At 41.3% G+C, this 27301-nt stretch overlaps 1 protein-coding gene and 1 long non-coding RNA gene across 3 annotated transcripts in view; one reads left to right on the top strand and one right to left on the bottom strand.

Moving 5' to 3' along the window:
- LOC137338608 (uncharacterized) overlaps window positions 1-24412 on the top strand; it is a 72479-nt gene extending 48067 nt beyond the window's left edge. Inside the window, exons 3-4 of the long non-coding RNA XR_010966617.1 lie at window positions 15311-15405; window positions 22940-24412. This is a non-coding gene — a long non-coding RNA (uncharacterized lncRNA). The remainder of the gene's footprint in view (window positions 1-15310; window positions 15406-22939) is intronic.
- Window positions 2935-27301, bottom strand: part of exosc7 (exosome component 7) — a 32590-nt gene continuing 8223 nt past the window's right edge. Inside the window, exons 3-8 of one of the 2 annotated variants that reach the window (XM_068001829.1) lie at window positions 22682-22776; window positions 22072-22237; window positions 17406-17476; window positions 16187-16310; window positions 9510-9665; window positions 2935-3089 (exon numbers count right to left, since the gene is read on the bottom strand). In XM_068001829.1, the coding sequence (XP_067857930.1) occupies window positions 2985-3089; window positions 9510-9665; window positions 16187-16310; window positions 17406-17476; window positions 22072-22237; window positions 22682-22776 (717 nt within the window). In that variant the 3' untranslated portion in view covers window positions 2935-2984. The remainder of the gene's footprint in view (window positions 3090-9509; window positions 9666-16186; window positions 16311-17405; window positions 17477-22071; window positions 22238-22681; window positions 22777-27301) is intronic. The other variant, XM_068001828.1, reaches the window with a different exon arrangement.

Below are 27301 nucleotides of genomic sequence, written 5' to 3'. Positions count from 1 at the left end.
ACTGATTGCCCTGCTGCAAAAACTCACCTTTTCTTCATGTGTCAATCACTGGTTTAAAAATCTACATGAGGGCTGGCTGCAACTCACCTGTTTCCATGGCGTGATTCAGAGGCCACGGGAGACATGGTCAAGAGAAGTTAAAATGGTTTGTGTAACTCAATACAAAAAAGTTAATAGGATTAAGACCTAAATTGGCCATTTAAATATCGACCTGCCGGCCTTGAGTGCCGGCGGGACTTCTGCATGTCAGAAGCACACGTGCACCCAAACGTATCTGGGTCAAACCTGGAAGTGGACGCGTTGGAGCCAGGATGCGGTCCTGCTCTGAAAATGGTGTATTTTTATTACCCATCTGCCCCCAACCCACCTGTTCTTGGGGGTTACAATTTACCCCCTAGTGTCCAACCTAAAATAATACTGTTGCCAGTCTTGAATCGCTGTGAATGGATAATTGGAGAAACATACATTTTAAAAATGTTGCTCCATCAGAAAGATGTGGATACTTGTAGTTAGCATTCTACACGGGTTTCAGTGACAAAGCTCAAAAGGCTCAGTAACATTTTGGGACTTTTTTCTGTATGGCTTACAAGAGATTTTGTTTTCATTTACATTATAATATTGCTACAAAGTTAGATTTAGCTCGCAAATGATTAACTCCCAGGACTATGCAGAATGTATTGGCTTTAACATTAAGACATTAATGTAGGGGCCTTGGTGATTTGAAGTGTTAATGAACTACCCAAAGTGATATGGGAGAGCCATATATTTGTTTATTTTTGCATGTTGCTGCAGCTTTTAAATAATAGGAAGACCCCAGGGGTCCATGTGGTAAAATGGTCAGATATTAAGAAGCAGGAGAGTTCTCCCAGTGTCCTGGCCAATATTTATCCCTCAAACAACATCATTAAAAAAACAAGATTATCTGGTCATTATCTCATTGCTGTGCGCAAATTTGCTGCCACATTTCCTACTTTACAACAGTGACCACACTTCAAAAAGTACTTAATTGGCTGTAAAGCGCTTTGGGACGTCCTGAGATCATGAAAGGTGCAATATAAATGCAAGTCTTTCTTTCTTTTAGTTCTAGACATAGATGTTCTCCTTTATTTTCAGTTGATGTGGATGGAATACCTATTGCAGGTTACTTAAATCAGGAAGGCTTTTGTTCACATAGACTTAGGGAGGAGCAAAATCACTTCCTCTCACTGAGAGAGAGATGCTTGGCTTGGCACATGAACATGTACAGGCTGTAACAGAGGAAGATATGGCCAGTTGGCTTGGGTTAAGCTTGAAAGTGAGTTTTTGCTTAGAACGGCAGCCGAATTGTGTTTTTGTTACCTTTTTAAAGTACTGGTAGGAAATTGATGAACCCGTATTCTGTTCATTCGTGTACTTTATGTACAATAAAACCAGTTTGTTGGTTTACAATTGTGCCATGTCTTACAAAGTGCTTTTCAGTCTGCCTTTTGTAAAACTGGTAAATCCATGTGCTGTCATGTGAAATTACAGCAGCCAATACACTTAAGGGTTCCATGTTACAATCTCTGGGTTTTGCTATTGCTTAACTAGACATTGGGCAATAAAGGTGCATTCCGGATTGTAAAAGGTGTGCAAGGTTCACTTACGAGAGTGCCTAGCAATACTGAACCTAAGAGAATATCTTGTGCAAACCTGCTGAAATTCTTGAGAGTCAATGGAAATATACATTAATATAAACATTGGTATAATTTGGCTATCGAAATTAAGTGTGTGTTGGACAGTACAAAAGATAATTATTCATTCATATGGCACTCTCTACACAAGTAACATCATATGTAGTTTTCATTACACGGAGAATGTCCTCATTGGATGCTACGATGGAGGGCAAGGAGGTCAACTATAGTCGGGGAGATGAGTCTGGTGCAGGTTTGGGCAGGGAGTGGAGAAAGCCCATTGGAAGCCCAAGAAGGATAAGGTCTGATTTGGGAACCTTAAATACAGAAATCAGAGGCAAGGAAAATTGTATTCCAGCCAATGAAACAATTCTTTTTGAAAAATAAGTTATTGCATTGGGGATTCTACCACTGGCCTCAATGTCCCCACACAAGGGAAGGGAAAAACTGGTTTGGTTTTCCATTCCTGATGACTATTCTGTGACTCCTGCTGCAAGTATACTTGTGGACAGAATTGTTCTTGGCTGCGATGCCCCAACAGTTGAATAGCCATCCAAATTATCGTACAGGCTCACATACGAAGAATGGCCATTTGGGGGAGGTACTGGAGGCTTCCTACTATTTGTAGAAAAGTATCCATAACTCACACCAGTCAAGCAAGGGAAGATAATTGGCGGAATAGTGAGTCTTTAGAAAGACTCCAGAAAGCTGGAGTGAGGGTAGCAAGCAAATGCAATGAGTGGATGGCAAGCAAATGCAAAGTAGGCTAGGAGTTTTTTTGGAACAGGGAGGAAAAACTAAGTTCAGAACTAAATTTGGCTGGAGTCCAGGGCTGGGCAGATTACTTTAGAGAAAATGGACCTAGAAGGCTGAATCTAGGTTGCATGACGTTAAAGGATCAGATGCTGCAAAATATGGTGGTCGGACTGGCTTGTATTGAAACTGCAGAAATAACCGAGACACAGATAATATGGTCAATTAATGCAAGAGGTACAAAGTAAGTCCACGGGTGTGGGAAGTGGAAATGCCATACTGGTTGATAGTGAGTACTCTTGTGAGGCTCATTTTAAAGCAATCAGTCTGACGTCCTATTTAATAAGCCAGTTGTCTTGTTTTGTAAGCTTAAGGCAAGACACTTAATGAGATTTTCCATTTATGAAAGACAATTTGCCTCAAAATCACTATGAAATGTATACAATTTTCCATTCTTTTCATGTGTAATTTATTGCAGGATAAGTATATCAATTTAAGTTAAATACTGTAAAGTTTCTTGACACAGATAGAGCGTTATAAACAAATCTTTATTAAAAAATAGTATTTACAGTGCAAAAATCAACCAAGGAATCCAACTTTTTGGCGTTTCTTTCCCAAACTTTCTTCTTTCTCCAAAGTGGTCTGTAGTGATTTATGCAAAACTTTTCCAACTCGTTTTCCTGTCTGACAGTGAGAGAGGGAGAAAAAGAGGTCAACTTCATTTTGGAATAGAAAATGTTGGAATTTAGGGATAATTTTCCGAGTAGGTATTGGCGGTTCCCTGTCACCTACACCTACTCCTTTAATCTTAATCCGGTACTAAATAACCATAAATCTTAGATTAGAGCACATTGAAAATCTGACTGACAAGAATTTGACATGAAGGAACTCCAGGGGCATTCTTTTACTTTTTTTTACCCTTTTCAAAGATGGAGAGGGTGGGCAGGTAACACATTTTCTGATTTTTTTTAAAATTCGTTCATGGGATATGGGCGTCGCTGGCGAGGCCAGCATTTATTGCCCATCCCTAATTGCCCTCGAGAAGATAGAGGTGAGCCACCTTCTTGAACCGCTGCAGTCCGTGTGGTGAAGGTTCTCCCAGAGTGCTCATAGGAAGGGAGTTCCAGGATTTTGACCCAGGGACGATGAAGGAACAATGATATATTTCCAAGTCTGGATAGCGTGTGAGACTTGGAGGGGAACGTGCAGGTGGTGTTGTTCCCATGTGCCTGCTGCTCTTGTCCTTCTAGGTGGTAGAGGTCATGGGTTTGGGAGGTGCTATCGAAGAAGCCTTGGCGACTTGCTGCAGTGCATCCAGTGGATGGTACACACTGCAGCCACTATGCACCGGTGGTGAAGGGAGTGAATGTTTAGGGTGGTGGATGGGGTGCCAATCAAGCGGGCTGCTTTGTCCTGGATGGTGTCGAGCTTCTTGAGTGTTGTTGGAGCTGCACTCATCCAGGCAAGTGGAGAGTATTCCATCACATTCCTGACTTGTGCCTTGTAAACGGTGGAAAGGCTTTGGGGAGTCAGGAGGCGAGTCACTCGCCGCAGAATACCCAGCCTCTGACCTGCTCTTGTAGCCACAGTATTTATATGGCTGGTCTCGTTAAGTTTCTGGTCAATTGTGACCCCCAGGATGTTGATGGTGGGTTATTCGGCGATGGTAATGCCGTTGAATGTCAAGGGGAGGTGGTTAGACTCTCTCTTGTTGGAGATGGTCATTGCCTGGCACTTGTCTGGCGCAAATGTTACTTGCCACTTATCAGCCCAAGCCTGGATGTTTTCCAGGTCTTGTTGCACGCGGGCTCAGACTGCTTCATTATTTGAGGATTGTAAACAATTTTACAACACCAAGTTATAGTCCAGCAATTTTATTTTAAATTCACAAGCTTTCGGAGGCTACCTCCTTCCTCAGGTGAAGTCACTCTCACCTCACCTCTGGAATTCAGCTCTTTTGTTCATGTTTGGACCAAGGCCGTAATGAGGTCTGGAGCTGAGTGGTCCTGGCGGAACCCAAACTTAGCATCGGTGAGCAGGTTATTGGTGAGTAAGTGCCGCTTGATAGTAATGTCGACGACACCTTCCATCACAAGGCAGGTAGCCTGCCTTGATGTCACCTGAGGAAGGAGGTAGCCTCCGAAAGCTTGTGAATTTAAAATAAAATTGCTGGACTATAACTTGGTGTTGTAAAATTGTTTACAATTGTCAACCCCAGTCCATCACCGGCATCTCCACATCATCATTATTTGAGGGGTTGCGAATGGAATTGAACACTGCAATCATCAGCGAACATTCCCATTTCTGACCTTATGATGGAGGGAAGGTCATTGATGAAGCAGCTGAAGATGGTTGGGCCCAGGACACTGCCCTGAGGAACTCCTGCAGCAATGTCCTAGGGCTGAGATGATTGGCCTCCAACAACCACTACCATCTTCCTTTGTGCTAGGTATGACTCTGGCCACTGGAGAGTTTTCCCCCTGATTCCCATTGATTTCAATTTTACTCGGGCTCCTTGGTGCCACACTCGGTCAAACGCTGCCTTGATGTCAAGGGCAGTCACTCTCACCTCACCTCTGGAATTCAGCTCTTTTGTTCATGTTTGGACCAAGGCCGTAATGAGGTCTGGAGCTGAGTGGTCCTGGCGGAACCCAAACTTAGCATCGGTGAGCAGGTTATTGGTGAGTAAGTGCCGCTTGATAGTAATGTCAACGACACCTTCCATCACTTTGCAGATGATTGAGAGTAGACTGATGGGGCGGTAATTGGCCGGATTGGATTTGTCCTGCTTTTTGTGGACAGGACATACCTGGGCAATTTTCCACATTGTCGGGTAGATGCCAGTGTTGTAGCTGTACTGGAACAGCTTGGCTAGAGGCGCAGCTAGTTCTGGAGCACAAGTCTTCAGCACTACAGCCGGGATGTTGTCGGGGCCCATAGCCTTTGCTGTATCCAGTGTACTCAGCCGTTTCTTGATATCACGTGGAGTGAATCGAATTGGCTGAAGACTGGCTTCTGTGATGGTGGGCATATCGGGAGGAGGCCGAGATGGATCATCCACTCGGCACTTCTGGCTGAAGATGGCTGCAAACGCTTCAGCCTTGTCTTTTGCACTCACGTGCTGGATTCCGCCATCATTGAGAATGGGGATGCATACAGAGCCTCCTCCTCCCGTTAGTTGTTTAATTGTCCACCACCATTCACGACTGGATGTGGCAGGACTGCAGAGCTTTGATCTGATCCGTTGGTTGTGGAATCGCTTAGCTCTGTCTATAACATGTTGCTTCCGCTGTTTAGCATGCATGTAGTCCTGAGTTGTAGCTTCACCAGGTTGGCATCTCATTTTTAGGAACGCCTGGTGCTACTCCTGGCATGCTCTTCTTCACTCCTCATTGAACCAGGGTTGATCCTCTGGTTTGTTGGTAATGGAATATGCCGGGCCATGAGGAATATGCCGGGCCATGAGATTACAGATTGTGCTGGAATACAATTCTGCTGCTGCTGATGGCCCACAGCACCTTATGGATGCCCAGTTTTGAGCTGCCAGGTCTGTTCTGAATCTATCCCATTTAGCACAGTGATAGTGCCACACAACACGTTGGATGGTATCCTCAGTGCGAAGACAGGACTTCGTCTCCACGAGGACTGTGCGGTAGTCACTCCTACCAATACTGTCATGGACAGATGCATTTGCAACAGCTAGATTGGTGAGGACGAAGTCAAGTAAGTTTTTCCCTCGTGATGGTTCGCTCACCACCTGCCGCAGGCCCAGTCTGGCAGCTATGTCCTTCAGGACTCAGCCAGCTCGGTCAGTAGTGGTGCTACTGAGCCACTCTTGGTGATGGACATTGAAGTCCCCCACCCAGAGTACATTCTATGCCCTTGCTACCCTCAGTGCTTTCTCCAACTGGTGCTCAACATGGAGGAGGACCGATTCATCAGCTGAGGGAGGGCAGTAGGTGATAATCAGCAGGAGGTTTCCTTGCCCATGTTTGACCTGATGCCATGAGATTTCATGGGGTCCAGAGTCAATGTTGAGGACTCCCAGGGCCACTCCCTCCTGACTGTATATCACCGTACTGCCACCTCTGGTGGGGCTGTCCTGCTGGTGGGACAGGACGTACCCAGGGATGGTGATGGAAAAGTCTGGGACATTGGCTGAAAGGTATGATTCTGTGAGTATGGCTGTGTCAGGCTGTTGCTTGACTAGTCTGTGGGACAGCTCTCCCAATTTTGGCACAAGTCCCCAGACGTTAGTGAGGAGGACTTTGCAGGGCGACTGGGCTTGGTTTGCCTTTGTCGTGTCCGGTGCCTAGTGGTCCGATGCCGGGTGGTCCGTCCGGTTTTATTCTTATTATGACTTTTTTAGCGAGATTTTACAACTGAGTGGGCAATTAAGAGTCAACCACATTGCTGTGGGTGTGGAGTCACATATAGGCCAGACCTGGTGAGGACGGCAGGTTTCCTTCCCTAAAGGACATGAGTGAACCAGATGGGTTTTTACGACAATCCGGTAGTTTCATGGCCACCATTACTGATACTAGATCTATAAATATCTAGTTATAGTCCAGCAATTTTATTTTAAATTCACAAGCTTTCGGAGACTTCCTCCTTCCTCAGGTAAATGTACCTGAGGAAGGAGGAAGTCTCCGAAAGCTTGTGAATTTAAAATAAAATTGCTGGACTATAACTTGGTGTTGTAAAATTGTTTACAATTGTCAACCCCAGTCCATCACCGGCATCTCCACATTATAAATATCTAGACAACTACAAGTGACATCCTACAACTCGAGAAATGTTCAAGAGTGGCTTGGATTAATTTATCCTTCAACATTTCCTCCCTCTCTGCCAGCTTCCCCCCCACATTTTCCAGACAGAGATTTCACTATATAGGGAATGACAGACATAAAAAGAAAATGTGATTTCAGAGGTAAAATTACATGATACCATTATGGAATCGCTTCCTGCTCGTCTCGTGAGGGAATGGAATGCCTCCTTTTTTTCCTTCACAGACAACCTTCCCCTATGCTACAACAAAGGTGCTCGGAGCCAACAATTAGGAAGCACCCAAGAACAATTCTCAAATTTCTTCCCTCCACCCATGAGTGTTAGTACTTCTTCACAGAAATATGGCCGACATCTAGAACTCAGCAGTGGGCAAATTGACCCTGCAGTGAACCATTCTATGAAACTAGATACTGGTACTCCAAAACACTGCACCACCCCCACCAGTGTGCTTGCCCCAGTTGATTGAGTTTATAACGGAGATCTCAGCTGGTATGTTACGAAGAAGGCAGTTCCATCTGGGGGGGGGCGGGGGCAGGGAGGAGAGGAGAGCTGACATTGGCAAACCTACCCCACTCAAATAATGCCGCCAGCCACATAATGCATTGGAGAAATATCAAGCAACGGCGACTCCATTCTTGACAATGCACCAGTGGTCCAATTTCCCTGAGACACTAATCCCGATGAGCTCCCCTTGCAGCTCCTTCTCTCTACATGACCCCCCCTCGCCTGGCCTCATCCCACCACAACCATAAGTTCCTGCCAACAAATAGCCGTAACTTTCTCTACCTTCAGTGCCATTTAAATGCATATAGCTTGAAGTATGACCTTACAGGTACTGTGTGAACTCAAACATAATACAACTAGAACACAATAACATTTTGTTAGATACAGTTCAGCTTATCTATGTTCAATAGCGTGCAGATAGGCGCGATTCAAAGCTCAGCAGCTTAATAATGGAGTAGCATTAAGGAGATTTGTAATCTGCACTTTCCCTTTGCTTTTACCAAAAACAGCCTGACAATAAAAACATGTACTTGCTTACGATGCTCAAATTCACAGTCAGCCCTAATCAGGGAGGTTAAAGGCTGCTACTTTGACAGTGGGATATTTTTCACTGTGCAGGTGGTTATAATTTCAAGGGCAGGAATATTGTGCCGTAGTGCAATTTTAATTTGCAAATTATGCAGAAACCCAAATTTTATTAGCATCCAGATTTCTGTATCCAAATCACAGTGACAATGAAAGGAATGTTGCTGTTTCTGGAAACAAATGCTGGCAGATTGAGCATTCATTTTAGAACAAAATACTGCACTGTACAAAACAGCAGCTGGAAGCCTTCATCTGAAGAGTGGAACGACAATTTCACCATTACCACCATCAGTGATGTATGCAGAGACAGCAGACTGTATTTTTTCCCTCTTTACCATCATGACTGTACTGATGCAATCACAGTAATTCAGTGACTGCAACAAAGGGTACCCAGCATTGCTAACAGTATTGTGCATTGTTAACAAATTACACCCAATTTTTAATTCACTACAAAAGATTAGAAATATGTTAACATGAAACAGGTAAGCAATATCTCACCTATTTGGAAGTCTGAAGCATTCACACTTGGGGGGTGGGGGTGGGGAGACAACATGGGGGATTCACTCGAGGAGAGGGAGCAACAGCAGAGGAAATTATATTTGTAGTTAATGTGATCAACTGTGCATAGAACCACCATCCACATACAACAAATGCTTAGCTGACAATGTTCATTAGACGACGAATTGGTTACAGCTGCAGATTTCAGTCAGTCAGCCTGGTGATGCAATATGCTGGTAAACTAACATGCTGTAATATTGGTATGACAAAGGTGTATACTTGGGATTTAGCAAACTCTGATCTCCCAAGAACTGTAAAATGAAAGCTAGCTATTTCCACAGAGGGAGAGAAAGCAAGCACATACATACACACATGTTCACCCATGTCATTCTCTCACACCTCTTAGGAAACAGTTGGAGCAGACTTGGTCATAAATTGATCTGCCCTTCAGTTGGGGAATGGCGAATGATATAAGAGAACCTCACAGGGGTGATTTTTTTTGTACTTAGGCACAAACAAAATTAAATTAATCAATTACAATCAAATTCGATAGCAGGATTTCATTGGCAATTTCACTGGTTTGGCTTGTACAGCAACTGCATCTAAAACTCAAGACAATATACAAGGGTGAAAGGGGAAAAAAAGTGACCACCACACGATTTGAGATGAATCACAACAGAGGCTACCCAACCATTCAATAACTTGTGCCTTTATGGCATCAATTCATACCTCTAACATTTCAAAAATACTTGCTGGATCCAAACTGCCTCCTCCAACTTTCCTGAAGCAGGTGATGGTCCCTTTGCTGGTCACAGAGACCAAAAGGCTGGCCATACAGCAAGCTTCCTCCTGTGAGGTGGCATCTACCACATGCCTGTGACCGATCTGTGTACGACAAAGCAGCAACATCAATAATGCATTTAACTAGTGATTAGAAAAGCCAGGTGCTTCAAAGGCAGCTATTTCATTTAGGGATGGAAGGCACAACAGACATTATGTAAATCTATTTCGAAAGTTGAAAAGGTTTTAAATATAAAAACCTCATTACCTACATGGGCTCCTGGCAGTGTTGCATTCAGTGCAGAATGATATGGATGGATCAGTGAACTACAAGAAGTTTTTTTTGAAAAAAAACTACTGAAGCAAGTCACTTGCAGCTAGAAATCACAAAGGACTCCAAGCTCAGGGACCTGGAACACAAATTGGGTAAAGCAGAATCTAAGCCCAAAGACTTTGCACAGGCAGTCTTGAAAGGGTTCTGATGCAGGCCAGGAAAGAGCTAAACAACCTATTCTCTGTAGGTGCCAAACAGATGCTCCATTATACCAAGACAAACTGCTACAAGCAGGGGGACAAACTATACACCCCTGCACAAAATAAGAGCCACTTCATCAATCCTAAAACCAGATGACCAAATTACCAGTGACCCAATTGAGATAAAACAACGAGTTTTCCAGGTATTATGTCTCCCTCTACATCTACCAAATGCAGGTCACACAGCAGGAAACATAGCTCACCTCCCCCCACCTCTCACAGGAAAATACGCAGGCGCCAGATGCCTCTATTTTGGCTACTGCACAAAGCCGTAATGCCCGACTTGGCCTCCCTAGTAGCAAAACACTTCCACCGTATACCAGTGGTCGACACCCTCCTGGAATCCTTCAAATTAGCCACAGTGATCTTCATCTATAAAAATAGTAGGGACCCCAACTCCTGTGCACCTTACAGGCCCATCTTGAATTGCGATTATAAAATACTAACTAAAATCTTAGCTTTAAGACTGGATCGGATTAGTCCAGACCAAAATCAGGTTTCTTCAAGGATGCCTTTTGATGGTTAGCATTGGACAGCTGTTGTGCAGCACTGCAACACCATGAGCACACCCACCCAGGTGCTGTCCCTGAATCTGGAAAAGGCCTTCAACAGGATAGAGTGGGGTTTCCCACTCTCCTTGCTCGAGCAGATGATCTTTGAAGACACGTTCAAACAATGGATCAAAATCCTCTACTCTCGCCCCCATCCTCGATGAAAACTAATGGCCAAATCACACACGCGTTCCCCCCTTTGTGGTGCCAAGCTGAGTTTCCCTCCCTCCATCCATCCATTCATCCTCCTCCTCTTTGCACTGACAGGCAATAGGATCTTTAGATGCAGTCAACCAGAATGATCCCAGGGCTAGCTGAAGAGACAAGCCCCAGGACTGTGCTTAAGCCCAGTAGCGACCTACTGTTCTCAGCCTACTGCAATGCTTCACTCCCCATCTGCAAGCCTCAGCCCCCCTACTAGGAATGATTCCAACCTTGTCTTTGAGTATACCTCACAGCTTTATATGAGCCTTGCTGCATGTACCTACCTACAAGTGCTGTGAAATCAGCACTACAGCATGTGCTCTATATCAAACCATGTCTGGAGAAAGCATGGAAACTTCTTACAAAATAAACCAAATTATTTTAAAAATACAGTAATGAATCATAGAATGGTTACAGCACAGAAGGAGATCGTTCGGCCAGTCAAGCCCGTGCCGCCTCTCTGCAAGAGCATCCAGCTAGTTCCACTCCCCCGCCCTTTCCCCATAGCCCTGTAAAATTTTTTCCTTCAAGTACTTATCCAATTCCCTTTCGAAAGCCAGACTGAATCAGCTTTCACCACCCTTTCAGGCAGCGCATTCCAGGTCATAACTGCACACTGCGTAAAAAAAAGTTTTTCCTCATGTTGCCTTTGGTTCTTTTGCCAATTACCTTAAATCTGTGTCCTCTGGTTCTCGACCCTTTGCCTATAGGAACAGTTTCTCTCTATTTACTCTGTCTAGACTCCTCATGATTTTGAACACCTTGCCTGCTCCAAGAACAACCCCAGCTTCTCCAGTCTTTCCATGTAACTGAAGTCCCTCATCCCTGGAACCTTTCTAGTAAATCTTTTCTGCACCTTCTGAGACTTTCACATCCTTCCTAAAGTGCGGTACCTAGAGTTGGACACAATACTCCAGTTGTGGCCAAACCAGTGTTTTATAAAGGTTCAACATAACTTCCTTGCTTTTGTACTCTATGCCTCTATTTATAAAGCCCAGGATCCCATATGCTTTTTTAACTGCTTGCTCAACCTGCCCTGCCATCTTCAGTGATTTGTGCACATATACCCCCAAGTCTCTCTGTTCCTGCACCCACCTCAGAATTGTACCCTTTAGTTTATATTGCCTCTCCTCATTCTTCCTACCAAATTGTATAACTTCACACTTCTCTGCATTAAATTTCATCTGTGACGTGTCCACCCATTCCACCAGCCTGTCTATATCCTCTTGAAGTCTGTTACTATCCTCCTCAATGTTCACTACACTTCCAAGATTTGTGTCATCTGCAAATTTTGAAATTGTGCCCTGTAAACGCACGAAGTGTGTTAAACAAGGTTAGAGAGCTACAGGTGCAATTAGCCACATGGGAATATGATGTTGTGGTGATAACGGAGACCTGGGTACTAAATATTCCTGGATACAAGATGTTCAGGAAAGATACGGAAGGGAAGAAAGGGGGGGGGTGGGGGAGGGTGGCAGTATTGATTAAGGAGAATATTGTAGCGGTGGAGAGAGAGGATGTCCTGGAGGGGTCACGGACTGAATCTATTTGGTTTGAGTTAAGAAACAATAGAGGTGCCATTACGCTACTGGGTGTATTCTATAGGCCACCAACTTGTGGGAAGGAGATAGAGGAGCAAATTTGCAGGGAAATTACAGAGTGTTGCAAAAGCCATAGAGTACTGATAATGGGGGACTTCTACTATCCTAATATAAACTGGGATAGTAATAATATAAGGGACAAAGAGGGGGAGGAATTTTTGAAGTGTGTTCAGGAGAACTTTCTTGACCAATACATTTCTCGCCCAACGAGGAAGGAGGCATTGCTGGACTTGGTTCTGGAGAATGAGGCGGGCCAAGTGGAGCAAGTGTCAGTGGGGGGCAATTAGGGAACAGTGATCATAGTATCATAAGGTTTAGAATAGCTATGAAAAAGGACAAGGAGCATTCTAAAGTAAAAATACTCAATTGGAGGAGGGCCAATTTCAGGGAGATGAGAGCAGATCTGGCCTGGGTAAATTGGAATCAAAGATTGGCAGGCAAAACTGTAATTGAACAATGGGTGGCCTTTAAGGAGGAGATGGTTCAGGCACAGTCCAGGTACATTTCCATGCAGGAGAAAGGTAGGGCAATTAAAACCAGAGCTCCCTGGATGACAAAAGAGATAGAGAGTAAGATGAAGCAGAAAAAATGGGGCATATGACAGATATCAGGTTGGTAGCACAAGTGAGAATCAGGCTAAATAGGGGAAGTGAAAAAGGAAATAAGAGGGGCAAAGAGAGAGTATGAGAATAGACTGGCAGCAAACATAAAAGGGAATCCAAAAGTCTTCTATAGGTATGTAAACAGTAATCGGGTAGTAAGAGGAGGGGTGGGGCCGATCAGGGACCAAAAAGGAGATTTACTCATGGAGGCAGAGGGCATAGCTGAGGTACTAAATGAGTACTTTGCATCTGTCTTTATCAAGGAAGAAGATGCTGCCAGAGTCTCAGTAAAGGAAGATGTAGTGAAGATACTGGATGGGCTAAAAATTAATAAAGAGGAGGTACTAGAAAGGCCAGCTGTACTTAAAGTAGATAAGTCACCCGGTCCAGATGGGATGCATCCTAGGTTGCTGAGGGAAGTAAGGGTGGAAATTGCAGTGGTACTGGCTATAATCTTCCAAACATCCTTATATATGGGGGTGGTGCCAGGGGACTGGAGAATTGCAAATGTTACACCCTTGATCAAAAAAGGATGTAAGGATAAACCCAGCAACTATAAGCCAGTCAGTTTAACCTCGGTGGTGGGGAAACTTTTAGAAATGATAATCCAGGACAGAATTAGCAGTCACTTGGACAAGTGCGGATTGATTAGGGAAAGCCAGCACGGATTTGTAAAAGGCAAATCATGTTTAACTAACTTGATAGAATTTTTTGATGAGATAACCGAGAGGGTTGATGAGGGCAATGCGGTTGATGTGGTGTATATGGACTTTCAAAAGGCATCTGATAAAGTGCCGCGTAATAGGCTTGTCACCAAAATTGAAGCCCATGGAATGAAGGTTGCAGTAGCAGCATGGACACAAAATTGGCTAAGTAATAGGAAGCAGAGAGCAGTGGTGAACGGTTGTTTTTCAGACTGGAGGGAGGTGTACAGTGATGTTCCCCAGGGATTGGTACTAGGACCACTGCTTTTCTTGATATATATTAATGACTTGGACTTGGGTGTAGAGGGCACAATTTCAAAATTTGCAAATGACACAAAACTTGGAAGTGTAGAGAACAGTGAGGAGGACAGTGATAGACTTCAAGAGGATATAAACAGGCTGGTGGAATGGGCGGACACGTGGCAGATGAAATTTAACGATGAAAAATACGAAGCGATACATTTCACTTCACTCAGAACGAGGAGAGGCAATATAAACTAGAGGGCACAATTCTAAAAGGGAACAGAGAGATCTGGGGGTATATGTGCACAAATCATTGAAAGTGGCAGGACAGGTTGAAGAATCCGTTAAAAAAACACATGGGATCCTGGGCTTTATAAATAGAGGCATACAGTTCAAAAGCAAGGAAGTCATGATGAACCTTTATAAAACACTGGTTCGACCAGTGGAGTATTGTGTCCAGTTCTGGGCATGGCACTTTAGGAAAGATGTGAAGGCCTTAGAGAGGGTGCAGAAAAGATTTACTAGAATGATTCCAGGGATGAGGGACTTTAGTTACATGGATAGGCTGGAGAAGCTGGGGTTATTCTTCTTGAAACAGAGAAGGTTGAGAGGAGATTTGATAGAGGTATTTAAAAATCATGAAGGGTCTAGACAGAATAGAGAGAAACTGTTCCCATTAGCGGAAGGGTCAAGAACCAGAGGACATAACTTTACGGTGATTGGCAAAAGAACCAAAGGTGATACAAGGAAAAAGTTTTTTACACAGTGAATGGTTTATGATCTGGAACTGCCGCGGGGTGGTAGAGGCAGATTCAATCATGGCCTTTAAAAAGGAACTGGATAAGTACTTGAAAGGAAAAAATTTGCAGGGCTACGGGGATAGGGTGAGGGAATGGGACTAGCTGGATTGCTCTTGCATAGAGCCGGCACGGACTCGATGGGCTGAATGGCCTCCTTCCGTGCTGTAACCTTTCTATGATTCTATACCCAAGTCATTAATATATATCAAGAAAAGCAAATGAGACCAAACATATCATACACAGCCCTTATTTGCCTAGAGAATTTTAGATCTTAAATGATCTCTCTAAATTTCTACTGCACTGAAGATTAAAAGTTGGCATAGAAATGTCTATTTTGATCATTGGATGTTGCTAAGTGAACCAGTGTTAGTATAGTGTAAAGTTAGTTTCAAAGTGTGCTGAAGACATCTAGTGGCATTTCATGTGTACTGCATTATATATATATTTGAAAATATCACTGATATTTTCTGATGCTAATGAGCAGACACACCTTTTTCTCCTTCTTTTGTAGGTGTTTCATTCTCTTTCACACCCACACAATACAATGGACTCTACCATACCACTCTAACTAGGTGTTAGAGGATGCAAGTCAGAGGCCTGATCAAGGTGAGCAATTTGATGTATGGAAGGGAAAATTATAAAATGGCAGCTCAATTTAACATTACAGTTTATGTTATTCTAATTGAATGGCAGAACAGGCTCGACGAGAGAGCGTGTGTGTGCGCGCGTGCGTGCTCAATTTTGCATTCTTGTAATCCTTGCACTCACAGTGCAAGTTAAAAAACCTGCTTACATCCACACGACCACTTGTCATGTGCGGGGCCTTGCATCACCTGCACCTGTCAGGCTTTTAAACACCCAGATCAAGCTCCTTCAAACATTTTTTTTCTAATTCTGCAAGACTTTCTTCATTTCTTAGTTTTGAATCCCCAAGTCATTCAAACCAAGTCTTGCCAATTCATCAACATCCTTTTAAAGGCATGGTGCATTAAAAAAACAACAGTCTCAATACCAGTCAGTTGCAACAAATACATATTACACATAAAATCCCCTTTATAATCCAGCAGTGACTATAGCTAATGGTCAACAAAACATCTTACACAAACCACCTATATTTGTAATAAAATCTACTGCAATACTTAGGACAAAAACATTTAAAGAGTCAGTTTTATCAAATGGTTCCATAAACAGTTGTTTTTGTCATTTAATGCTGAATATCTCAAGGTTTAAATATATATAACAGCTTAAACATAAAGACAATAGTTACTCTACTGCAATATGATTTTTAAATAAATTGCTCTGCACTTCTCAAATGCAAGAGATCATGTATTTTTACTTAAAGTTTTAGATAAGATACTTGTTTAAAAAAAGAGCAGATTTATCTTACTTTGCTTAAAGTGATGATGCAAGGCACATTTTCTACATTTAGACGAATGCAGTCATAAGGATCATCTGAGAGTTCAATTTCCTTGGAACCTTCTTCATCTTCTAGCACTCTGACTTTTGGAATTCTTAGTAGGAGGGAGAGAAAAAGTGAAAGTGGTCAAGCCGTATTTCCTCTCTGTCCAAAATAGTCCTCTTTCAGTCAACACCTTTGAGGTAGACTTTGTAATAGAAGCTATTAGAGTTCTTTGTCTCGTACATGTAGACAGGTGTCTCTGTTAAATCACAAAGCGTATCTCTGACCGAGAGGTTATAGAAGTTAAGATTGTACAGCTATACCAGCCAGATATAACTGTGTCACTTAAATATACATGTTTCCCTGAGATCAAGCGAGGTGAAATTTAAGCCAGCTAGCCCAAATACATCTACCAGCGCGGAAGGTAAATTTACCCAGGATCAGAGCATCCAGGAGGAACGGATAGCACATCTCCAAACGGAGATTCATTACTCTGACATCTGTGAAAGTAAACACCAATCTGCCAGAGGAAGGCGAGGCAACCAGTTCATCCATGCCAGTTCAAAAGCATGGCACTGTATAAGTTCTGGAAACATTGCTAACAACAAGCATATAGACTTTAAACTATTCAATAGACCGGCTATCGAATGCTCTTAACTTGTCAGCTATCTATGGAATCCAACCCCAAATTAATCTCACCAAATCATATCAACCTTAGACACTGTAAATTTATAATCAGCAAGCAGTTAAAGCTGAATTACTGTGACGTAACTGAACTGCCTTTGTAACCTCTTATTTATAGTTTAGTTCTTGGCTTTGTTGCCTAAGTTCTTTTTTTTGATGATTTGGCAAAAAAAGTTAATTAATTCACTCAGTAGTTTGTTCTGATCCTGATGCTAATAAAATCCACACTGGGTGATGCAAGAAAGTTCGGCGAGCCAAATTTAGACATCATTAACTGGGTAAATGGGTTAAGGATTCGTCTGGTGCCCTTGATGAATATTCTTGTAAAAATATTGATTCCAGAAGGTTTTGATTATATTCCAAAAAGAAAAATCACATGCCTACACTATTTATTATAAGTGGTACATTTGTTAAAACTGGTATTCCAAAGTGCTGAAAGCTACTTCTGCATATGTGAATAGCAAATGGCTTTTGACAATGTCCCCAAGACCCGAGGCACGACCGTATGAAACCAATTCCTTACCTGGTATTATGAAGTGCTGCTTTAACTGCAATGGAGATTGCATCAAAAAGGTTCCCACCACACTCCAGCAACTAAAAAACAGACAGCTTAAAGTTCATGAAAGCTTTACATTACAGTCTAGTCCTTTTAAAATGCAGTCTTGGGAAAGCCATGCAGGGCACATCATCAGGTTGGGGGTGAGGTGGGGGAAACAAAAAGTTATAAATAGGATGTTTGCATATTCTCCTTTAACAGGGAACTCAAACAACATTACAAAAAGCCAATCCATTGTACAAATGAATTGAAAAGCAGGACAAGGCAAAGGTTAGGAAAACCGTGCCCATCACAATTGTATTAGTCAACAAATAGAATTGGATAAGCACGAATGCACACTTAACACCACTTGAATGTCTGAATTGACATTTATAATAGTTAAGTCATAGAAAATTATGTTCACACTCAAAACAGAGTAAAGACTCTGCAATCCACTGTAGAATTAAAAGCTGACCTATATTATACACATTTATTGAAGAACTGTTTAAAATAGCCAACAAAATAAAATTGCAGGAATGGAGCACAGTTTTATGATAAAAAAGGTTGAGCTCCAAATTCTGTACTCTACAGTCTAGAGTCATGGAGAGTATATTTTCGCATGCTACATTTTTATGCAAAAATTGCAAGTTTTATTTGATTTTGCTAGTCCATAAATATGCTAGGTTCACAAATATACCACCACAAATGAGCCATTCACTCTAGGTTTAGCCCATGAGTGGTGTACAGGCTGTTTTGCTTCTTCATCCAGGGATAAACACTCCATAGCCTACCGTACTCCTGCTGGCTTCACCCAGAAGTGGTGAAATTAGCCCAAGTGTGTTCAACTGACAGTTAAAGCTGAAATTCAAGATTATTTAAGAATTCCAAATTTTTTTATTGCTGGATATATATTACCTTCTCATTCAAATATTACTTCAGAAAATGAATTATGGTGGTTGGATGTGATAAATTGATGGCATAATAATGGTATATACCTGCTGCGTTTTGTGTACATAGTTCTCTGGAAGGGTGTCCCTGGTTCTTTGAGGCAGAAATGTTTTTCTGGGAAAAAACCATTAGCTTGGTTTGCAAGAGACAGCTTTTAGAAGAATCAGCTACCATGGGGATGCACAGGTTAGGGAGTCGGGGATGGCTGTAATCCAATCTCTTGCATTCCTCTCTTCTGTACCTTCTGGGTTCAGCAAGAAAGCTTTGTGTTTTACCAGGTCAGACAATGTGCTGTACTAGTTTTTCTGGCTGGTTCGGGGTAGGATTGCTGCTCAATATGTACATATTCAGGAATAGATCACGGGTTACGCTACCACTTGGCAGCTGTGTGCATGCTCTTGGAGATTGCAGCAATCTTATTACATGAAAAAAGACGCACACATGTTCTAGGAGAGTCTAATCTCAATGTTACCTCACTCAGTATTAAAGAGATATGTCATCCCATTAAAAAAAGAGAACATTTTGAATCTTAAAAAGGAATAAGGCCAATATCAAAAGACTGTTCGAATGTTGACAAACTTAATTATGCAGTTTTGGTCGGAGCAGTTATTCCTCATCCTGCTACTTATCACATAGTCTCCTGATCTAACACTTAACTACGGAACTCATTCCTCTTCTCAGTCTTCCTTTCCTTCAACAAACTGCAGATGTTAAACCGCAAATTTGGCATCACCTAAAAACTAATATTTGATTTTCCTTGCCTTCTTTTTTTCACTGGATTCTGCATTATGGGCCATGGCCCTTTAAATATAGGATTCGCCAAAAAAATCCCTTCTAAAAAAAATTATTGCACCTATCCTGCTTCACTGCTTTCTAATTTTATACTCTTAGTTCAACACAACAGCCCTTAGAGCAATATAGAATGATTTCTACGCAGTTGGCACACAGAAAATTCAAAATTAGCAACTTAACTGACCTTAAAATAGTTACTCTCTAAGGATTATTTTCTATTTTATTTCTGTTCAAGAACTGTAGGCAGGACTCCGATTTTAATGGTGTACTTTGATTCTACCCTTTCCCCAATGTTTTTGTAATTTAATTAAAACAGTTACCTGCTTTTTTTTGCTTCCCTCCGCCTAACTCTCATTTTGGAGGAATGTTAATCCCCCTGCTTCTCCACCCCCTCTCCCAAGAGGTTTTCATCAGCCAATGAAAAGCATTAGTTTTCTAGCCAATGAAAAGCTTAGAATCCTCAATACAAAAATCACATCACAGCATGGAAGAGTTTGCTACCAAACAAAACCATTAGCGGCCTACAATCTGAAAGTGCCCAGATCAATAATGTGCCGCTCCTGTATTGATCCGTCTTCTCTTATCTCTTGCTTAAATGAATTGAGTACGGTCACATGCGACAGGAAGTATCTCGAGTTCTGATAATTTTTCTGTTAAATTAAAGCAGGGACTGGAGTCGCATGTAGGCCAGACCAGGTAAGGATGCAGGTTCTTTTCCCTGAAGGACATTAGTGAACCAGTTGGATTTTTATGACAATCCGGCAGCTTTCATGGTTATTTTATCTCGTTCCAGTCTGCAAATCACCAGATTTAATGAATTTGATTTCCCAACTTGTCAGGGTGGGATTGGAACTCACAACCCCTGGATTGCTAGTCCAGTACTCTAAGCATTAAAGCATTTAAAGTTGAAATTCTTTTGACCTCAAATCTTTGTCTAAAATATCAGTATCACTGTCTTGTGAATTGCTTAAGAAGTCGCAGAAGGGGAAAATTATTGCTTCTGCTTCTATGAAAAAAAGAAAGGCTAATTTGGTCTGACTGAAGTCGGAAGAAAAAACTGCTTCTCTACAGCTCACACATAAACTGTCAGGGCTGGAAAAGGTGTCTGACTTGTGGTGAAATTAACACTCATTTAGTAGACTAGGGGGCTTGGTGAGGTACATTAAACATAATGAAAAACTGGGCAAGTTGAAACTGAAGATTTTTTAAAATTCCAAAATAGGATGCCATAGCCAGTGCAGTTAATCGCTCTGCAGTCAAGTGAAGCATGCAGTGGGCACGGATACTTGCAGCCCTTCAAAAGGGGAGATGGACGAGTTTCCGAGAGAGGAAGACATTTCCAGTTATCGAAGGGAAGTCTGCAGGGTAGCTTGGAGTAGTAGGATTTGAGTTACCATGAAACTTTGTTGGATTGCCTTAAGAGAGTTGGAGAGGAATTTCCTAGAGCTTTTTCTACATTTTTTTTGCCTCTCCAAGGAGGCTGAATTACTAGGGGAGGGCAAACAAGGCATGTGGCTGACCACATCTGGATGAGGCAGATGGTCGTTTCCTGTTCTTTCTTTCGTATGTTCATGTTTGTGATCGTCCAGGCCTTTTATAAAGGATCTCAAATCAAATTCAGTACCATGTGCAATGCTGACAAATAGCTCCACTGCCTGGGGCTTCCCCAACTACAACAGGCAGATTAAATAGGAAAAGTTTCTTGCAGGATGTGACAAAGATATATCTGAATTTAAAATTTGTGGAAGGAACGGGCTGCATCATTGCTAGAAATTACTGTCTTTTCGATCCAGCTAAGCTGCAGTGGACAATGCAATGCAGCTTGCTATGGCATCAAAGCTCAAGGCAAAACCTTCAATAATGACAATGTAAATAATGTGACTAAGGGTACTATGGGAGTATGTAGTTCTGGAGCAAATCTCAAACTCCCTTACACTGCATTTGAATTTATTTTAATATATGTGGAATCCCTTGATTCTGTTAGTCAAGAGTGGCCCATTTTGGTCAGAAAACATCCATGGAGCTGGAAGAGAGCAGGGGAGCTACAAATGTGGAATTGTTGCTGGAAAAGCTGTATTATGATAAACCATTCAAAAATAAAACACACTCATAGGATTTGCATGAATTTACTAATACCAACTTTCTAATTCTTTCCTCATACTGTTATTTGCATATAATTCTACAGCTATGTAGTTATTGTGTCACATTACAGTTGAACTTGTCAAATGGCTGTACTCTTTATTCATGTAGTTTGTAGCATATAATCATTGGTTATTGCTTTACCACTTTTCATATCATAATTTGTTGGTGCACTGTTATAATAAAATTATACTGTATATACATTTTAATATTTCTTGGTCATTAACTGTTTTATAATAAATACTTTATAATTTATTAGACAACAGCGAAGAACTGAATAATTAAAAATGGCATTAGATGTGACATTTTGATTTGGATTGCATTTAGATTGTCCCTTGAATTGTGCTATGTCTGTAAGTTACACTTGGGCAGGAACCCATTGTAAACAATCTATAAAACTTCACTGGGACTTCCTGTGTTCAGTATCTTTAAGACTGTTCCAAATGGATTTTGTTTGGCATTAGGAAACATTTCTAGAAGACCAAAAAAAAACCTCTACATATTTCATAATTTCCACACAGAAGTGCCAACATACCAACACTGACTGCGTAGGCATAATCTTGGCTAGAAACATTATACTCCACCCTCACGGATATGTACTCAGAGTAATGGAAAAAGGCACATTTGATGCTACACACATTTGATTTGCTCACATCTAACAAATACTTCAGCACAGGACCAGATTTCAATATATTTTATGTTAAGTTTAAAATGTTAGGCAAATATTTTTCTATATTTTATAAATGGATATTTATGCTTTCAGAAAAAAGCCTACCAGCACATCTACATAGAGGATCCAGCAGTGCTCTCTGGGAGTAATACACAGTGCCTTCAACTCCAAACTACTGCTGTTATCAAACACTCTGTACAGGGTGTTGGCAATTTCTGTGCCAAGGTCTTCTCCTCCACGCCCTTCAAACTCTGGAGTTGCATTGGCAGAACTAACAAAACAAAATCACACAAAAAAAACATCAGCACTGCTAAGCAGATGCTATCAAAATATTGCAATTTGTTTTAGAAGTCAACCTTTTAATTTAAAAATTGAGGAGTGAGATAACAACTTCAGCTGATCTTGTTTTCATTTTAGTCTCACTTGGCAGCGAAACAAACCAACTTTGAAAAGTGCTCCACCAGCACCATCCAGTGTTTTTTCATGGAATTACAATTCACAAATATTTGTGCTCAATGCACTGTGTAATGCAACTTCTTCTGTTTAATTCTTCAAAACCTTTTAGCCATTATCCAGGATTTTTTTCTCCCTCTCCTAATTCTATCTTTTCAAATAGTTCCTTATTAATTCAGTGAATTATTATAGATTCTGCCATGACATCCAGCAGCAATCCCGCTTTATCCCCTTCAAACTTTTATTTGATTATGCATCTTACCAGTCCACAAAGAATTCCAAAAAGCCTTCATTAGGTCTCTCCAATTTGGGAGTGCCCATTTCAGCTTTAACGCCTACGAGAATACCGGTGTGACCCTGTAAAAAAATATACATATACAAAAAGGTTATTTATTTCTCCAACAGTATCAACATTGATGATAGTTGCAGTTTCATCATTATGACTCTTTTAACAATTAGTGTGACTAACATGCTTACTGTTTAATTCAACCCATTCCTGTCAATTTTGTTGTTTAATTAGTGGGTGCTGACAACATCATAAGGAGAAGTGGATTGGAGGAGCCACCAGGCCTTATACTCCTATTTGTCCCACTGCAGCCAGTACATCTCCTACAACAACTTCTCCAGTGATGACGTCCAGCTTGACCTCTCTGACATCACCCTGGACCCAACGTCACCACCATGCTGTCCAACTGTTTATCTAACATCGAGTCATGGATGAGCCAAAACCTTCTCCAATTTAACAATGGCAAGGCTGAAAGCATCCTGGTCAGCTCCTGCTAAAAAAACTCCGCACCCTGGGCTTGGAGTTCATCAGCCTTCCCTGACTACTTGTTTAAGCTCAATGTATTTTTTGACCCTGAAATGAACTTCAAGCCCCCCATCCTAGCAAAAATAATCTATTTCCACCCCACCTCTTTCCACTGATGCTGAAACACCTTTTTGTTGAATGTCAGCTTAGCTCAGTTGATAACACTCAAGCCTCCGATTCAGAAGGCTATAGGTTGTTTTAGAAATAAAAGGCCACTAAAAGCAAGATTCTCGAATACTTTATGCTCTCACTTTTCTTTAAAAGCAAAGATTAATTTTATTTCTAATACTCTGAGATGTACTTGAATGTTTTGGTAGTTTACATCGAGCATTCAGCCTCACCCTTCAACCATTTATTGTCTTGTTCCAGGTTCTTACTTGATTTCGTTTCATACAGGGAACCTGTAAAGGTAAGCAGTTGGTTTAGTTTAGCCAACTGCCTGCCTTTACAGGTTACACCTGCTAACCACTTACAAATAATGTTCACATTTACAGTGGATCTTTCATATTGAATGTCTGAAAGTGTTTCACACAATGGCTTACTCTTTGAAATGTAGTGACTGTTATGTAAACAAACACAAACTATAAGTAAATCTTGGGGTGAGCTCAGCATTACATGTCTGCCTCTGACCCAATTTGAAAAAACGTACTTTAAACGCTGAATTGCATCAAAGCTCAGAACAGAATAAATGCTGACGAAATAAACACAGGGCATGAAATGGATGGCGGTTACCAGACTAAAATCGGTACCTTTAACAACAGACCAGCAACACTGGACCCATTCCAACATTAAGACAGGTGTTCATCTTCGGTATTTTACAAACTGTCCTCAACAAGCTCCAGTATATGATATTGAATAAACAATATTCTTTTATGTAAATAATGAAAGTAATAAACGCACATCTATCTATTTCTATTACATTGACAGGCCTTTACTTTGTTCTTGCTCCCTAGCATTTCTCCAAACTTTATTTCAAGCCTTATAAATATTTGGTGAAACGAATAGTTAAATCAATCTCGGGTCAGGCTGCTTGCTTTACCCATATCACAAATGAAACCTGTGCTATGTAAACAGAACTTGTCTTGATAAACACTTTAATTCAAGTATTCAAAGCGTATTTTTATAACGATGATGTGGAGATGCCGGTGATGGACTGGGGTGGACAAATGTAAGGAATCTTACAACACCAGGTTATAGTCCAACAGTTTTATTTGAAGGACGAAAGCTCCGAAAGCTTGTGATTTTCAAATAAAACTGTTGGACTATAACCTGGTGTTGTAAGATTCCTTACATTTTTATAACATACTTCTGAAATTAGATTAATGCTTTCGAATTGGCCCAATTTTTTTTGTATAATGATGCTCACAAGAACAATTATGTTAAAATCACTAAATTTACAATATTCATCACTCTGAACCAAACTAGTTAGTATACAGCAAGACAGACTTCCTGCCAATTAAGGTGTTGTGACAGGCTGTAATGTAATAGGAAGTAGGATATTTACTCAAAGCAGCACGAGATTAGGTCTATCCTCGTCATGACTGAACGAAGGAGCTGTTTTAGTTGGTTAGTTTTAATGTCCTGCTCATTGGTGGCTGTGCAGTTATTTTGACCATGATTTTCTCAAGTGTCCAAATAAAGACAACAGTTGTTATTGAGCTTGAACATTCAGGTTGCTCTGCTGTGCTCCAAGGAACAAAAATAGCTCCACGTGATGGATTGGAGGTTTGTCTGTGTCACAAGAGGTTCTAGGTTTTAATATGTTATTAAGAATCTGTACCATATCATCTTGCTGGCTGCTTTAAAGTGGTTTTTGAAAACTGCAATTTGGGGAAAATTCTCTGTCGAATTGATTTCTCTGTGTTGGAGGGAATCTGCATCACTGACTGCTACACAGATTATCACACTGAAGGCGAGATGACCCACCTCTGTTTAGATGGTCTGGTTAACAAGTATTAGCCACAAAGTTCATCCAGATATTAGAAATAGTTAATATGGATCACTAAAATTCTGATGACACATAACATCATGATTCAGTTTGAAGGAAGCGCTGGTGGACATTATTACTGGGTACAAGAAAAAAAAGTATCTGAAGTGCCTGAATTGTAACAGTCCACGAAAACCGAATGTCATCAGCATTCTATCACAGGTAGGCTAATGCAGAGAGCACCACTGTGGATTATTAATAAACTGTAAAATACAAATTCATCAAATGGAAGCAGCTCAGTAATTAAGTCAATTTTTGTTGTCCCAAATCTATCCTGTTTCTACTGTATATGGTCATGACCATAACTTTAACAATACTGCATGCACTCAAATATTGCACATGCTCAGAATCTTTAAAGTTGCATTTGTAACTTTGCCAATATGGTGGCAGATCTGCCCGACCTCAGTCTGTCAAAAGTTCAATGCTGGCCTGCACTGACAAGCTGAGCTCACACGGGATGCAGTTATGTTTTCCTCCACCCACACTTTTAGCCAGAAAAAACACCATTCAGGGAAGAGTTTGCTCCCTCTGATAAGAGCTATTGGAGGCAACTCTTCAGTATAAAAGGTACTCGGTGTGCCTCTTCTTCTCCCATCTGTATTTAATCTCCACAACAGTGATTCTACGAATAAAAGATATGATTGGGATTGCTGGTCCATGAGAATATTCAGCAAAATCTTACTTGCATGAGATGCCTATGATGATATTTCTGTTAGCTCCTCTTGGAAGAGGAACTAGCATCAACTTAGCTCATACATCAGTGTTTTTTACATATCATGTGTGACAGGGTCTGTGAATGCTTCAGCTCCAACCTTAATTTCCATCTATTCCCAGGAACTTACTTTTATTTTAGTTAGTTTCAGGGTATAACATGTGTTTCTGGTAATAGTGGGAACCACCTTGCCTATGCTTGTTGTAAAATTTGTGCCATGACTCTTTATACTGCTATTTCACGTTCCTTGTCCTTCATCACAAGAACATTTTTTTTTAGTTGGCTTTTGCTATCCATACACAGCTGCTGTTATTCTTTGTCTACTGATCCTCTATCTCAGAACACTTTGCATTAAAACAGATTGCAGATGGTGCTTTTATCCAGTGGGTAAATTGATTATATCAAAGGTTACTACACAAAATAAGAGCTCATGGTGTAGGGGGTAACATATTAGCATGGATAAAGGATCGGTTAGCTAACAGGAAACAGAGAGTAGGCATAAATGGGTCATTTTCAGGTTGGCAAGATGTAACGAGTGGAGTGCCACAGGGATCAGTGCTTGGGCCTCAACTATTTACAATCTATATCAATGATTGGATGAAGGGACCGAATGTATGGTTACTAAATTTGCTGATGACACAAAGGTAGGAGGAAAGTAAGTTGTGAAGAGGACATAATGAGTCTGCAAAGGAATATAGATAGTTTAAGTGAGTAGGCAAAAATTTGGCAGATGGAGTATAATGTGGGAAAATGTAAACTTGTCCACTTTGGCAGAAGGAATAGAAAAACAGTATATTATTTAAATAGAGAGAGATTGCAGAACTCTGAGGTACAGAGGGATCTGGGTGTCCTAATACATGAATCACAAAAAGTTAGTATGCAGATACAGCAAGTGATTAGGAAGGCAAATGGAATGTCGTCATTTATTGCAAGGGGAATGGAATATAAAAGTAGAGATGTTGTGCTACAGTTGTACAGGGCATTGGTGAGACCACATCTAGAATACTGTGTGCAGTTTTGGTCTCATTTAAGAAAGGACATAATTGCTTCAGAGGCGGTTCAGAGAAGGTTCACTCGACTGATTCCTGGGATGAGGAGGTTATCTTATGAGGAAAGGTTGGACAAGTTGGGCCTGTATACATTGGAGTTTAGAAGAATGAGAGGTGATCTTATTGAAACATATAAGATCCTGAGGGGACTTGAAGGGGTAGATGCTGAGAGGATGATTCCCCTTGTGGGAGAGACTAGAACTAGAACTGGAACTGGAAAGTGAGGATGCTGCCTCACTAGCTGAGCTTTTCCAGCATTTTCTGTTTATATTTCAGATTTCCAGCATCCATAAGACCATAAGAGATAGGAGCAGGAGTAGGCC

This window comes from Heptranchias perlo, chromosome 2 (genome assembly GCF_035084215.1).
Source record: "Heptranchias perlo isolate sHepPer1 chromosome 2, sHepPer1.hap1, whole genome shotgun sequence".
Taxonomy (NCBI): domain Eukaryota; kingdom Metazoa; phylum Chordata; class Chondrichthyes; order Hexanchiformes; family Hexanchidae; genus Heptranchias; species Heptranchias perlo.
The sequence above is the reverse complement of the archived record's forward strand: the minus strand, read 5'-3'. Positions and strand labels throughout refer to the sequence as shown.